Source organism: Meleagris gallopavo, chromosome 4 (assembly GCF_000146605.3).
Source record: "Meleagris gallopavo isolate NT-WF06-2002-E0010 breed Aviagen turkey brand Nicholas breeding stock chromosome 4, Turkey_5.1, whole genome shotgun sequence".
Classification (NCBI taxonomy): Eukaryota; Metazoa; Chordata; class Aves; order Galliformes; family Phasianidae; genus Meleagris; species Meleagris gallopavo.
In genome coordinates, this window is record NC_015014.2 from 13,317,718 (window position 1) to 13,334,406 (window position 16,689).

At 37.0% G+C, this 16,689-nt stretch overlaps 1 protein-coding gene across 4 annotated transcripts in view; it reads right to left on the reverse strand.

The window, feature by feature from the left end:
* Positions 1-16,689, reverse strand: part of FBXW7 (F-box and WD repeat domain containing 7) — a 132,966-nt gene that overhangs the window by 50,123 nt on the left and 66,154 nt on the right. Inside the window, exon 3 of one of the 4 annotated variants that reach the window (XM_031553021.1) lies at positions 14,125-14,283. The exons of the other annotated variants lie outside the window; for them this stretch is intronic. Coding sequence (XP_031408881.1) covers positions 14,167-14,283 — 117 coding nt within the window. The 3' untranslated portion in view covers positions 14,125-14,166. Of the gene's footprint in view, positions 1-14,124; positions 14,284-16,689 lie in introns of those variants that run through there. 4 annotated transcript variants of the gene reach the window in all.

Sequence of the window (16,689 nt, forward strand, 5' to 3'; positions counted from 1 at the left end):
TTGCTACACGTTTAACTTGCCTAGTCATATTTCCACTTGCTCTACCTCTGAGTATAATTCTGCTTTAACAATACACATTAAGGACCAAGATTGTGGTAATTTCATGATTATTTTAATTTGCCTCTCATTTTTGGAGAATGTTCCCTAATTGAATACTCAACATAAAAATGATTCATCACTGATGAAACACTGAGCTTCTGACTTCAAAGTACAGCTGATAATACAAACTTCAGGAAGGGAGAACTGATGTTTTTTGCTGCATAACCCACAGGCTGATTTGTCCAAATCCCAACATACTGAAAGTCCATCAGCAGAGTTCTGTGTAGCAGAAAAATCCACAACAGAACTGTTAAAAGCCTGTCTTCTACTACAGAAACAGACAAAAGTGAAAAACTTCAGCAAGGCGTTTTCTGCTGGCAGCTGACTGACAGCTTCAGTTTTGGCCATGGGTTGTAAGCACAAGGAGGCATCCAGTGCAGATCAAGGAGGACCCTCAGCATAACAGAGGCAAAGCCATACCGTCTCAAAATGCACTGCAAGTTTCCTGTTATTTCCAGTCTCTCTCTGAAAACTTTGATGTGTTCTCATTCAGTTGCTCCAAATTTTGATTACTCATTACACTCTCATTTCTCCACTGTTTTCAAATTCCGTAGATAACTACACCATTGTTCTTTCCCTGAAGGCGTTAGCAAACTTCTCTGAAGTCAGTATAAAATACCTTTCATGGGGCTAGATTCTGGATTGAATGTCATTCTACTCAATCTACAGCATTGTCTTGTCTTTCTTTTAGTCTTGAAAGCGACATCACCTCTGAAGATCCCGCCCACGAGCTTCATCACAGAATCCACATGTAAGGAGTTTAATGGAAAAAAGCTCTTTTAATCTGTTCAAAACTGTGCGTCTCCTATGAATTCCAACCATCAAGCATTAACCAGGCACTGAGCACAAGTGATATGCCCATAAATATTACAATAATGCAAAAGAATGTTCTAAATTTTTCAAAATATTTAAGGCAGGAATGCACATAAGACATTCCAAGAGGTGACCTTTAGACACATTCTACAGCAGAATTTTTCTCTCCCATGTATCAATCATCTGAGATCACAAATTTTAAGACGATGTCTTAATGAGATTTTTACTTGTACCACAAACATCATTTTTTATATTTAGTGTGAAACGCTTATCTAGACATTCTGAATTATTTTATAGCAAGGGCTTAAGTTACCCACTGGCTAAATACTTCAGCTAGACTACTTTCACACATGAAGAGAATTAAAATTAACAATGAAATTACATCATGCTTACAAACACCCAGACTTAGACGAAGTTCCACGTTACTACCTATCCACAGGCTGCAGTAAAGTACATAGTGCTTTCTGCTGTGCAAAAACAAGCCACCAAAGTTATTTCAAACTTGCCCTTGGCTTAAGCCTAAAATATTCAGAACAAGTTTGTTCAGAAACAAACTTGACAAAATTTTTTGTTCATCTCTGCTCATCAATCCACTTTAGAAGAAGTCTTAATAGTTCCTGAATAGTAAGTATATCATGATGCCAGCGAAGTGCTCAGTATGGCCAACAAGCACAACTGGACACTGCACAGCTTTTGTACCACATACTCCTCCACATTTAGCTGCACCAATGGAAAACACTACTGCCCCCAGTAGAGAACCAAAAGAACAATCCTGAGAGGGTTTTTAAATTCACATTAGGCAGAATTAGCTGGGTTAGCTCAAATCACCCATTTAAATTGGCTAAGCTCTTCTGGCTGAGTGCCCCCAAGTCAGTATGGGAATGCTTATGAACTGCTCTGCCAAGGCCATAGCTGCCACTGAAGGGGCAAAGGAGCTGCTTGGGAAGATCAAGGTTTCCAGCAGCAAGGGCTCCTGCCACGCAAGTAGTCATCTATGACCTTCAGCTTGTGAGTTTTAACCAAAGTAGTGACAACTTCACAAATAGTCAGAGAGTCACTTACAGTGACAGAAATGCTTACATCTACTCGACATACAGCATACGTAGGTATTTGTTCTGAATGACTTGGCCAGCTAAAGACGTTCTACCATCAGGTATTCTACCACCTTTCTGCAGGAAGTCACTGACCCTACAAGTTCCAGTGCTCTTACATCTCCTGCATACTAAAAATTACCACGTAGCTTAAATCACTTAATAGCCTTTAAATCTTATCTAACTTTGCCGAAAGCAAACCGGAACATTCACAGGATCCCAGTTGCCAGCAAAGATTAAGGAAGGGAAGAACTTCTGGAACAGTTTCAGCACTGGGAAAAGAGGCGTAAAAGAAGAAGGTGGAAGGCATAGGTGTGCAAATAAAGCCTCCAGCCAGAAAAGCAGGATTCAGAAGATGGCATCTGCTCATCCGTTCTATAACCTTTTTTTTTTTTTTTGTCTTTATATAACAGCATTTTAAGACAGAGACACAAAACCAAAACGCCAGTTTTTAAACAAGCAGTACTCACATCCACAAATACAGCCTGCCTCAGTATTACTGATACAGCAGGTTTGGTTTGGGATAGATGTGGTATTGTTCACTACTCCAAGTAATACTGTTGGGGTAGTGGGAAAAGAGCAAGAGGTTGAGCTGACAAGCTTTTAGGCATGTTTCTGAGACTTTCCAGTCTGCCTTCAGGTATATATCTGAGAATTCCTGGTGCCCACGGAGCAGCAAGGAGACGTAAGCAGTTAGTTCATCTCCAACAGGAAAGAAAATGGGTAAAACAAGAGAGATGAAAATATTCTCACATGCCATGAAATCAACACCTTTTTTGAGTCAATGCTTTGGAAAGCTTTTTGTAGCTCTTCCTGGAGGTTTGGACTGAGATGGTCAGAGACAGCATGGGTACTTTATGAGAAGTGCTAACCCACTGATGCTTCTGTCCTTCACCAGCTGTCAGAGAGCTCCATCTGTATGAGGTGATTACTTGGTCACTGTGCATCCCAAAGGGTCTGGAGCACTGCGTGAAATGCAGCAAATTACAGGACTATGGTAGGAATGTGCTGATCTTGTTATGAGGGTCATGCTCTCCACCCATGAAGGGATGTCCTTGTACATACCAATTACTGTGTACTTCAGGCAGCAAATTATTCACATATATGTTTAAACGCAGAACACCTAAGCTTGCACTTAGCCTCGAAATCTCTTGGTCCCACTCAGGCTGGAAGAACAGCCCACACTCCCAAAAGCTTCTCCGCTCTTCCCAGATGCAGTTATAGAGCCAGGTGAAGACGCACCAACTCCAGACACACACTCAGTCGTCTCTTGAGATTATCCCAGCTGGTGCACCCCAAACTTTATCGCTTGTATAGAGATTTTACAAGTTAGCTTTTGGCATGCATTTATATAATTGTACAAATTGTGAAACCCATCACAATATCAAAAAGAAAATTACTTTTCCTTTCATAAAATCTGGGATTTTAATGTTTGGTCACTCATCAGTTTTGGAAAAAGCCTCAATCACGAACACTATACACAATCTTATGGATTAAGAAAATAGTAAAGAAAAAGATCAGGAGATGCTAAAGGAAACAAACAAAGTGGGGGCAGCAGGACAGGATCTAACATTTTTGCAAACAATCCGTTTGTCACTTTGATGTACCAGGGTTAATTAATATTCTATAAAGGTCTTCCAAAAGCTGAATACCTCTTGAGTTCTGAATTCATGGGGCTGACCTTAGACTTTCTCAGAATGATTTTTAATGCAGTCTGTTATCAGCCAAACCCGTTTAAACACATGTCCCATCTGCCAGCACCCCATTTGCAAAAGAGCTTCTTATACTTGCAGACAGTCAAGCTTCTGCCTGCCTCCCTCTCTCCTCTAAATACCAGCTGTATGGTAATGAGCACAAACAGCTGAAAAATACTGCACTGTAACAAAGCTGGTACGAAAGGGCAGAACAACGCTTCCACTCAATGAAGCAGTTGTAGCATGAATTTAGCAGATTAGCTATTGAACAGAGGTGGGGGGAGGTTTGGAAAAAATGTAAAGGGTCTGCACAGATAGCAAGAAAATGAAAAGAGACCAGAGGGACACAAGCTACCAAAGGAAAGCCTAATTTCTAAAGTACTTTTGTTGAACCGCATGAACCAATTCTTCTTATTTTCTAAGGCTTATTCCTTGCGTACTAATGATATGCCAAATGCTATTCTGATAATTTGCACGTTCAGTTAGTTTTTAAGGGAGACAACTTGTTAATGAAAGTTTTCCATTCATTAACAAATCTCCTCATGGGTTGGGGGCAGGGGGAAACACGCTCTCCTACTTCAGTTTCTGGTACTTCCAGCATGTGTGACCAACAAGCACCATATTATCTATTAACTTTTTGCATAATAGCCCTCTCAGTGTGATCGTTTTTGAAAAGCAATTTTTTAAAACGCTGACAACATCCACGCCATACTCCAGGCACTGTCAAGCCTTTAAAGCCATGAGAATAAAAGACGTTTGCTTTAAGAAAAATTGTGCAGAACTGCACTAATCTGAGCAGCTGACACGCACACGAGGCTCGCAGTCGAGTATTTGTTTACCCGAGGAGCTAATTAGATATACGCTGTTTGCATCAAGGCTAAAAATTGCACATGCACTTTTGCACTTGAAATTGCATACATCTACTTGGCAGAGCTGAAAGGAGTACGCAGTTCTGATGCATAAAGCTAACAAGAAAATATGCTATCTTTTCCTTGTTTGTGATTTCCCAGTGGTGTCTGGAGTGTTACGACTGCTTTTGAAGAATTGGAGCCTATGCTTTCTAAGAAACATATGAAAAAAGATGGTACATTGGCATCGTTGAAACAAGAGCTCTGTCTAAAGTTTAATAATGGGGCTTTTTATCTTTTTCTTTTAAAAAAAATCTTAATTTAAAAGCATTGCTGTTTTAATCCCTCATTTTCCTAACATTCGTCTTTTGTAGAAGTAAGGCTTGTAAGATACTTTTACAAGAGTTCATCTAATTAGGAAAATTAAAATACTGTATTGTTTCCAAAGTGATAAAGAATGAATTTCACCATCTAAGAGAGAAAAAATGTTTCCTCTAAGGTCATCATAATAGAACTCCCTGAAAAGCACATTCAATCTTTTAACCTTTACACATCACAGTTAGGGAGTTAAACAGAATACACATACAACATTGGCTGTTACTGGCTACTTCTAACTGGTGATCTTAGAACAAACAGAAGAGTAGAAAGCAATTTTCTTGGGGCATGAAAAAGCTTGTCATGCGACTGTACAACGACATTCTCAAGTGATTTTTATTGCTCACGTCTATCATAACCTTGTAATAAATTGAGGAAAAAAGTCACCATTGAAGTTCACTGGAAGCCTGCAACTAATTTCCAGTTTTAATGTAGGTCAAATCTGTTGAATTTAAGTTAAAGAATGCGTACTTCGATTTTTCCTGGAGAATTCACGCACACAATCCAACGTATTTCAAGCATTTTAAGGACTTAATAAACGATCAAAAGAGAACAGGTAGCATTTCATTATTTTGAACATGAAGACATGATATCAACTAGTGATCAGTTAATCTTAAAATCACTTATCAACAGAAGAAAATGATTTTCAGCCTATATGTTTATTATCAATCATTACAATGATTCCCATAATTTCCTGTACTTAAAACTTGTCAGAGATATCGCTCTTAGTTCTTATTTTTGAATATGATCTCCAAATGGTTTAAGATGCACCAGGATGAAGACTGCTTTAAAACACTAAGCCACCAAAAGCAGTTTATTATGAGAGAAAGGACAATACTTTCTCTATGGAAACATGATCCACCCAAGTGATGTCGGATCTTTCCAGACATACAGGTTTCTTCAGCTCACCTGGAGGAACTACCAGGGCATGGCGTAATTAAGTGTTGTCTCTAGATGGCATTTGCTGTGCTACAAAATCTGGGGGGTAGCTTTGTTTGCTGTCTTCAAAACAGCCTGAGCCCCTCAAAATAATCATGCATCTTTTTCAGGCTTTAGACCTCATCTACAGACTGGAATGCAAAGGCAGATGCAATGAACACAGAAAGCTCGGCTTATTCTGGAGAACATACACATGAAAAATGCAAGATTCCATGAAATTCGATTGCAATCTTCCAAGATTCAATGATTTACTATTTCAAAACAAAACTGGATTTTTACAGGAACATGTGAAGTTGCCAGCAAAAATCCAAATGAATTTCTTAAGTATGACACAACATGCAAGAGAATTATAGAACCACAGAAATGGCTACGCTTCACTCGTTGCACAAGTTTAACCTCAAAATCTTGACTGCTGTATGACTGGGACAGAACACTAACTGTGCTAACCAGAACACTGCAGTAAGAAAGAGACTGGAGTGAATGTTAGCCCTGTTAACAAAACCATGACATCAGAAATCATTATTGTTTCAGACCATACAACTCAGAATGATGACCTTTCTTTGTGCAATGGTGATTTCAAGGGAGATTCAGTGCCTGCTTCAGATACCAACTTGTTCTGCTGAAGAAAATCACCAAACATCTTCAGTAGTTCTGCAGGGCCACAAATAATACAGAAACAACAGGTCCTAATAACAAATAAACGTCTTCAAACTTACTTTAATATCCAAAACAAAAAAGCAAAAAAACCCCACACACTAAAAAACAAAACAACAACAACAACAAAGTCAAAGTTCTGTCAATACCCCTTCGGTTTAAAGCCTAACTGCAGCTTGCCAGCACTTGCAAATACTCTTCATATGCTTCTAGCACATGGAAACCTCTAGACATGGACAGCTTTAAAAAAAAAAAAGTACCAATTACCTACAATAATAAATATAAAAAATATTCAGAAGAAAACAGTGACTCATTATAAACAAGAATGACCTCAACCATATAGACTTTTCTGGGATATTTCTTTATCTTGAAAGAATTAAACTGTTTCCCTTAAAAGGAATACAAGTACAAGCAAGAGATAAAATAATATTTCAAATTCTCATCTTCCATAACAGGTTGAAGAGACACGAACACTAAGATTTATAGACAGCACCACACTGCCCCTACATGTCCACCACAAAAACAACATCACAAGCTATCAGAAGCAAAAGAATTTACTGAAAACAAACATGGTAATCACGTTACAATGTGCTTTTCTATCTTTCTTACATATTTAGCAGCTACTCCAAATAAACAATAAAGATGAAGGTATAAAGTTAGAATACAGTAAGACATTTACTGTGGCAGTGAAAGGACTTCTTTACTTTAGAGTTCATAATTAATCCTCTCTTTTAAAAACCCATCTTGATTACACAGTGGATTACAATTCAGTAACAACTCAGTTAAATCTAACATTCATCTGAAAAAAAAAAAAGAAATACTTAGCCATGATGAAGTTCTGAGTTAAGAACAGAACAATAAAACTTCCTACAGCATCAGTGGCATCAGGATGACAACAGAATTTGTCAATGAGCGCCTTTTCACAAAAAGTTATTCCACATTTACAAGGGCACATTATTCCACTTTTTATATGGGCAGATAGTAAAAGGACAAGGGAAAATGGTTTTAAACTGGAAGAGGGTAGATTTAGACCACATATCAGGAAAAAATTCTTTACTGTGAGGGTGGTGAGACACTGGCACCGGCTGCCCAGTGAGGCTGTGGATGCCCCCTGCCGGAAGCATTCAAGGCCAGGCTGGATGGGGCTGTGAGCAACCTGGTCTGTGGGAGGTGTCCCTGCCTAGAGCAGGAGCTTGGAACTAGATGCTTTTAGGTCCCTTCCAGCCCAAAGCATCCTATGATTCTATGATTTCTTATTTATTCCCTTTTTTTTTATTTTTTTAAACTACAGTTTTCCATTACCAAGCATCCTGTTTCTTCTCATTTAAAATTAAATATTTTGTTTGCAATTTAATATTAAACATACTATTCAGGTTGGTGCATGGCTTTTGCTTTAGGTATTATTGAATTTGAGTCAGAACCTCTAGATTGGATTTAAAAATAAATAAACCAAAGGTGTCCCACATTTCCACACACAATATATACATTAATATGAAGGCTTTGGTCAAATTGGGAAGAATATTTTCCAAATAGTATTCTAATAGCTTCTCTTTATACATTTGCTTTTCTGTTAACAACCTTCATGTAAAGGCTATACTTTGAGAAGAGCATGAAACAAAACAAAAAACAGTATATATCATTTCTAGATATCTTGGTAGGATGGTACTAAAACATTTCCTGTGATAACTGGGAAATTCCACAGTTAACTGGCACGTTCATTTGATTTGCAAATAGATACCTAATAACCATAAGCATACGGTATTTCACAAACAGATGGCACGTTCACACAACTTGAAAGCCTTAATTATTAGAACGGTGAACTTCATTCATAAATAATTTGATATTCTACTGCATCAACCCTTAACCACTCCCTTCCGTTTTCTTCCCCCTTTCTGATTATTAATTATATTAGATTTTGATAACTATCTTGCTGATATAATTTTACAGATATTTTAAAAGAGCTTAAACCAAACAAGAGAAAAGCATTGTAATTTATATGCTGGTGAAAGTAAATTGTAGTTTTCTACCTCTTCAATGCGGCAGAGCTATTCAGTTGCAATCTGAATACTAATCCTAAAAAAATCACAAAGCACTCCAGTCCAATCTTCATACTGTTCTTAAACTACATACAAGACAAAATCTTGTGATTTTTTTCTGAAGAATAGTAAGAGAAAACAGAAGGTATTCCTTTTCTGAATTAAGGCATGTAAGCAAGACAAAACATAATAAGCTGTTCTGCATTTCACTAGCTGCTTTTTGCACTTGAGATTAGTTAGTCGATACAAGTAAATTTATTGCATTAATAAACATTCATTTCTTAAACTTTTTAAAAAATTAATATTGCCTGGTTGCCTGCAGGACTATATGTTATAGTTAGGATTTCTATCCAGAGATTATATATTTTCCTATTTTAGAATGAAGTAAATTCTCCATTCATGTTAATAGCATATAATAGTATACACACATTATAGAAACATTGTGCATGTGTTTATACAGTTTGTTCAGATAGGCTAAGTAACGTATTTTCACCTCCTGAAATCCAGGGATTATTTTCCTGGAAAAAAAATCCATGAAATGTAGAAATCTTTAATTAAGATTTAAACATTAGAAAACTGGTCTGCAAAGAAAGATTATTGCAGTAACTTAGGGATTTCCCCCATGTTACGAAGCCCCCCTCTGACCAGGACAAGGGCCTGCTGTGTCACACTGCACAAAAGCAAATATTAAAAAGCATAAACAGAAAACCTAGGATGGCAAAATCAGCCATTTTTTAAAATTCATGCTTAAAATATGCCAAGTTCTACAAATGTTCAAGGTATTCAAGGTTAGCATAGCCTTAAATAGAAAACCTTGGTAAATCTGTTCTGCATATGGAATACCTTAAATCTGCTCTGTCCACTATAGTCATATGGTAGCTGTTTAAATAAATGGTACACCAGAGTTCTTCCTTCTGTGCGCCCTCCATTAAATCCATGGGATTTTAGATACGCTATGATTTGCGAGAACACGACAAATGTCTCCATGGGTCAGGCCAACAATCCGCCTAGCTTAGCAGAGTCTGGTGATAATTTAATTTCCATCACAGACTAACACTATGTCTGTTACACCATTCAAGTCACTTGCTCATAAGCACAACTTTTTCAAGTTGGAAGAAGAAGAAAGTTAAGTTTGGATTACCACCAATTAAAAAGAAGAGAGCAAAACACTTCTCCTAGTGACATATTTTGGAAATTCATGCACTAAGAGACTTCAAACTACTAGCACAATTTCCATTCTTCAGATTAATGGTAAAAAGGACACATAAGGGCGATCTCTTACTTGTGTGGGGCTCTAAGCTCACGTTTTACTGAATTATTATTACCATAGCATTGTGTGTTTACACATACTTCAGAATCCAGTTTACAGCAACTTCTAACACAGCTTCTTCATCAACGTCAGGATAGGGCATCCCCTCACTAATAAGCTGTTGCAAGAAACAGTTTCAAATCACACAAGATTATAAACAATGGCATGGCAGGAATAGCAAAAAAAAAAACATTGTCCATACCACAAAGAAAGCACCCAAGGGTTTTCTTCTAACAATAAGGAAACTAAATTCAAGTTTTCTCCACTGACTACATGCAAGTAGAAGCAAGAGGATTTAAAAGACAATTGATTTCCAATAAATTATGAAAAATGGTTATTTCAGTAACAAGATCTAGGCCATCATATATTTTATTTTCTCTTTTGCCTAGACATAGCATTTTACTCCGAAGTATTATTGCCATAATATAAGGGAACTTTCTCTTAAAGATTGTAATCTGAGCTTACATACAGTCACAGAACACCCTGAATTGGAAGAGACCCACAACGATCACTGAGCCCAGACCCTGGAAACTCAAAATAAGAGTATGACCATGTTCTCTTCAAGTGTTTCAATTCTAGATAAGATGATGCTACTCAGATCTTCAGTGTCAGGTAAACTGAAAGCCTTTGAACTAAGATCATCGGGTTGTATTTGTATCATACTGGTGGCACCTAGAGGTAAGATCTCTGTAACTGCAGCCAACCTAGATTTGATTTTGCAAGACAAAAATGTGATTAAAACAGGAATGAGTGCATATTCAGAACTTACACCATTAGGCTATCCAACACTTAGTGGTAGGTCTTTTTTTATGAAATAAACGAATTCTCAAACAAGTCATGATATATTCCTTCAACAAGAATGTATTCTTCAGGTAAGACTTCACTGTATACCCCACAACATCGCTTTGCAACAAGTTGCCAAGTTCTTCTCAATTGTAACTGCCAACCAGGGAATACTATAAAAATACTTCAATACTTCTATGCCCACAAAAACTATTTCTATTTTGTTGACATGCATACATAGAAACAACCATATTTTCAGCAATATATAGCTGCTTGGTACTACAGCTGATCTTTTCTTTTTTTTTTTTATTCCTATCTTCCGTCAGTCTCGCTTTCTGTATCTCAATTCATTTGTAATGTTGTACATACAGCACAAGCCTGGGACTGGTGTGACAGTGCCTACCTTTCCCAGGTCCACAAAAACTCTGCTATTACTAAATCTTCAAACTCTAAGTTTGAAGCATCCACCAGAGAAGCAGACAGTGCCATTTTCATTCAAGCAACGACTGTAAAGCTACAAATTGCAGCTAACCACTACACAAAGTGCAGCTCAAGTTCTATCTGTAGTTGCACTCTCTCTCTCAAAACCTACCAAAAGCTCCTCCCATCCGCTTCTAATTTTGCTCTTAGGTGAGAAACACACTCAGGTTTTTTTGTATTTTTATGAAAATAAATATGGCTGTAAATCAGAGCTCAAACGCTCATAAATTAAGAAAAATATATTTTGCACTTAAATGTAGCAGATTTTTCAACTGCGAAATCTATTATTTCTTTTATACTGAAAAGTTCTGATTTACTTAAAGCTAGAGTATCAAGTAATTAATGGGAAAGTAAAAAGAAAAGGGAGAAAAATCAAGGTTTTGCTACGATAATATTAGAACAATTACTAATTTTTCTATTTATGAATACAAGTCATGAAGGTGGACGTAGCACAGTGAAAATCCAACCTTGAGTTTGATCAGTTTTTGTTATGTCTGTTATCAAGAGAAATAACTCAGGGCAGAGTCATATAAAGTAGCACTGCTGCTGCTTATTTGCAAAGAGTTACGAGGACATCTTCAACCCACACTGAAAGAACAGCTCTGAGAAAGCAAACAAACCAACAAGCCACGTGTATGTAAGCTGAGGATTATTATACTATTAGATAACAAGGTGCTGTGATTCCCCAAATCCAAATGAAAGAAAGGAAGAAATTACCTACTAGCATTAACGTTGCATGCTATCAAATGAAAACTATTATATTTTTAAAATAGACCATGACGTTCACAAGCACTGTTAAAGGAATCACGAAGTTCAGAAATGTTTTTAGCATATATAAGCAGCAACTAACATTATTTTAGAAATACAAAGATGGTTGCATATATTGGGCTTCTAAGAGGGCAACAGCTTTGTGATCCATGTCATTACATGCTTTGGGATGCCACATCCAATATCTGACACACTTGCTCTTCAAAGAAAACCTACATTTTCATGTCCTCTCTACGGAATGCATTCTGGGTTGGTTTTTTTGTTCCTTGAGAGAAAAAGTAAAAAGCTTATTGTTATAATGCTGAGATAATTTGAAGATTGGAATGAAATAACACACATACCCCTGAGGTACACACAATGTAGAGGGGCTACATTTAGAAAGAAATTCAATTTAACAATTTGCTTTCATTTTGCTGGTTACTTTGCAAAACTAATTCTCTCTCCCTTAATATCAGCATTTGTTTTAGGAAATGAACTTGGAAACATCTAAAAAGCAACACAGTCTCTTTCAAGTCTCAGTATTTGCGTTTAATTCCCCCTCACCTCCTCTTCCTTTTCCTCCCCCAAAGTTGTCACCTAGTAAGACAAAAAAAAAAAGGCAGCACTTGAGGTTTTCAATAGCTGAGTTTGAATATTTCACCAAACACTCATTCTCCATAAGTCCACAAAGTACTTCTAACAACTCTGAAAAGACAACTCTGAAAAGAAGTTTTAACTAGTAAAGAGAAATTAAACCTTCGTATTTGTGCTGCTTTATAGAAATAAAGAAAAGCAGATCAAGAACAAAGTTGGTGTTATATGCTGCCTCGCAGCAAGGCATTTCTTGCATGAAAATGCACAAAAAAGTGTCCTGGCTTCACAGTTTGGAGCTGAAATTAAAATTAGAGAAACAGAAAATAAGATTTTCAACTACTGCTTAGTATACTAACTTATTTCTTAACCGTTGTCCTACATTTCACCTTACTGAAGTTCGACCTGGGTCAACATAACTACCTTTCTGAAAAGGATTACATTTACTTTCTTCTAAATATATAAATACACAAAAATACTGCGCATTGTGTGTACACAGACAATTGTTGAACTGTGTAAAGAGAGACCCATAAATCTTGGTGCTTACATAATGAAGATCATACTTACCTCTTCATTGAGAAGACAGTTCAAAATAAAGAGTTTCTTTAACTCAGTAACACTGTTCATGCTTAAGCAGTGCAAATGTGAGTTATAAATCTTAAAATCATCAATAAAATATGAAGCTTTATGGACAATTATTAAATAGCATGTCCTAATTTCTGTATCAACATATATACACAAAAGACAGGCAACACTAAGAGCAAATAAACACAGATGTCTCTTGAAAGATTTGTTTTATTAGGCTTGCGGTGCCTTTTATGACTGGGTAACTGTTTTGAATAACCTCAGGGGACATAAATTGTCTGCTAAAGTCAAAGAATATGCTGAAAATTCTGAGCAATTACAAACACGTTCTACACATCTACTGCCAGAAGCCACCAATGCTAGCTGTTTCTATAAATTAGGACCCCAAAGTCATAAAGGCTCTCCAAATTAAAGGAGAGGTGCAAGTTCTGTTTTTTAATACTCTTGCACTTCAGTGCCCAGTTTGCATTTTTACCACACATAGCCTTCTGTATCAGGGAGAGCAAGAGAAATCACAGTGCGTGTGCTAGTGGGGGGTGGATGCAGTAAGCAGATTTCTACACCTATCTCGCTCTACTGTTATGTTTTCACTAATTCATTATTTCCCTAAAGATGCCTTAGATGCCTTAAATGCCGTCCAGCATTTACCTTCTTCAAGCAGAAAGGAGAGTCACTTCTGAAGCAAACTCTACCTAGAATGACACAAGTCGGGGTCTGCTAAACATGGGCTATAAGCTGATAAATACACACTATTTCTGGACATCTAAGACATTCTCTTGTGTGCCCAAATTAAAATGGGCCAGCACTTCAGAACAGGAAACTATTTCCTCTTGACCCTCTCAGAAGTTTGGATGCTTTCCCAGAAATCTCAAGACTGGCGCAGGGCTTAGTGCTGTGTCTGCAAGACAGCTGCATTCATTTTATATTGGGCACTAAAATGAGAAGACATCTGGATGCAGTCCTCCACGGGAATGTGCAGAACAAACCAAGGAAGACATGTTGAGCAGATGTAACTAGATGAGGAGGTGCCAGGTCCAGAAAGCGATCTACATCAATCGGATGCTCCAAATTTCACTCAGTATGGCGGTAAGTTATTCAGATCATTTGGAAAGCTGACTTTGGTTATGCCAACAGATGTAATGGGAATCCACAGTCACTGGCATTGGGATGTTCAAACCATCTCCTTCTGAGAGGTAATGGCTGTAACTCACTGAAGTTTTCCTCCCACAATGACCAGCTCTACATGCAATAAGAAAACAGGAGGAGAGAAGAAGCTAGAAGAAATGTACGGTATTTTTCCTGACATTTAAATTGAACCACACCAACACAGTTACGACATACTTTCTCTAATGCATAGGGGTGGTGGAGGTACTTTCTTAAAAACATCAACAATCCAACCATAAAACTTATCTACTTCTGCAATTTTAATTCACGTTACATATGAGCTAGGCATCAACCAAAAAGTAAGCTGCGGTTATTATTATAATTCACTCTGCAGTGTGAACAGTAGTACTGTTACAGACTTATATCCTTAATAAATCTGGAAATTAGTTTCTGCCTCCACATTAATTGCAATTAACGTCTATGTTTTTTTTTAATAGAACAGAGTGACCACAAAAAATATTGGCATTTCAAACACGATGAGAAAACTAACAATTTCTACCAGAAGCAATTTTTTATACCATTAGGTAAATCTCAGCCAGCAGTAACACTGATACAACAGACCCTGCCATAGGCTAAAGAGATGAGGTACCCACTTTCTTTAATTTATATTATTTTTTAGTTGTGTGTGGTTAAATAATCTTTCTTACTAACGTGAGAGAAAACTACAAATAAGCAGCAAACTTACATGTCTAATACATGAAACAAACAGAACGTTGTTTTGTTTAAAATACATTCCTTAAAAGCAAACAAACAAAAAAGATGCAAAAGCATCCTTTCTGGATGCTATTCAAGCAAAAAGAATTGTTACCAACTGTGAGAGATTAAGATCTGCATGGAAATAGCAAACCAAGTGTAAGCAGGGGAAATTGATTTACATGTAGAATTGTAATACTTAAATTACTGTATTTAAACTTAAATGCTCATGTTTTAAAATTAATTAACCACTGCTACAGCCACTGTATTTTTAAATTTTTTTCAACCTGATGATTTATCTGGGTTTAATTAAAAAATACTAGACTAGCCAGCTACAGATAATTCCTTGTTTCATTAAAGGAGGTGCGTGGGCAGGAAGGGTTTTTACCAGAACTGCATGCAGTGTAAGTGGAGAGGCAGAGGAGAGGAACGCTGTGGGCGTAAGGAGACAATAGAAAAGAGATGCTTTAGAAAAGCTATGTAGACTGAATAGGTACTAGACAGAAGTAGACTAGATTGATAGCTTGGCATCTAGAGATTTGGAGGTGGTAAGGCAGAAAAGGCAAGAGACTCTAAGGCCATGAAAAGATTCATGGTAGGAATTAGGTCTGAAATTTCACTGACAACCAACCGCAGGAGAAATGCAAGACGGAATGTAGTAGTGCTGCAAATATGTTAAAATCGCGAACATTCTTGCCAGCTGCTGCGGTTATCATGAGAAGTAATCTTGTGTTAGGGGTTATTAATAGCAACATGCTTTGGAAGAGACTGCCATTTGTACTTACAGAACACCGTGTCACGCGGATTCATTTAGAGCAACAAAATCTTACTGTTTAAGTATAGCTGTAAGCCCACCTAAGTAGAAAGAATGGAGCTAGAAACATACCAAAAATACCTTCACAGCATCTGCTCTGCTGCTTTTATCAATCTTTAGAAAGTAAAATTCTGCTGGGAGAGCATTTTCAGAAGAGTAGTAGTATAGCATCACCTACAGACTGTAGTGTTTACTCCTAAGAGTAGCACGCTGCCAACAGTTACCTTCATGACTCACTAACCGCATTATAAGCTGAAATACACGACGACTACAGAAACTGGAGTCAAATGCAGTTTTAGAAATTCCACAGATAGAAAAATGCATTGAAATTTCTGGTCTCAAATTTGCATGCATTTAATTATGAGATTCCTACAAAATATAAAAGTTACTTCCCGTTTTGCAGCTTAGAATTCAAATAGAATTCTATCTTGCATATGAAAAGCAATGCATCTTACACAAGCTCAATGAAGGATCTAAAATAGAGAGAAAGTAGCATGGATTACAGATTACAATACAAAATATTTGCCCTCTTTGCCATAGCCACAACATACCCTGTAAAACTATTTCCTTACACCACAAAGAAGTTTAATATATTAGCATTTACTAAGACTTATGGATTCTTTTTATATCAAGTACAAAATCAGTATCAGTTGCGTTAAGGAAGCGTTCCTAACCTCAGATAATTTCTAAAGGAAAATAATATGCAGAAGAATATATTTAGACTTTCAGCATAATTTATGAATTTAAACACTTCTTCTCTCATCCCTTTCTCAATTAGTTTAGAGATCATAGATTTCTTGTAACTTTGGACCTATTGGTTTTTACCTATGAAAAACAGTGTTATAGTATTAGCAATGTTATTAAAAACATATTTTCTGCATCATCTGTTAAATTTCGTACTACATCCGTAGCCAGCACTTCTCTTTCACAAACCTGTATATTTGCAACATACTAAAAATGTGGTACATAGTTCA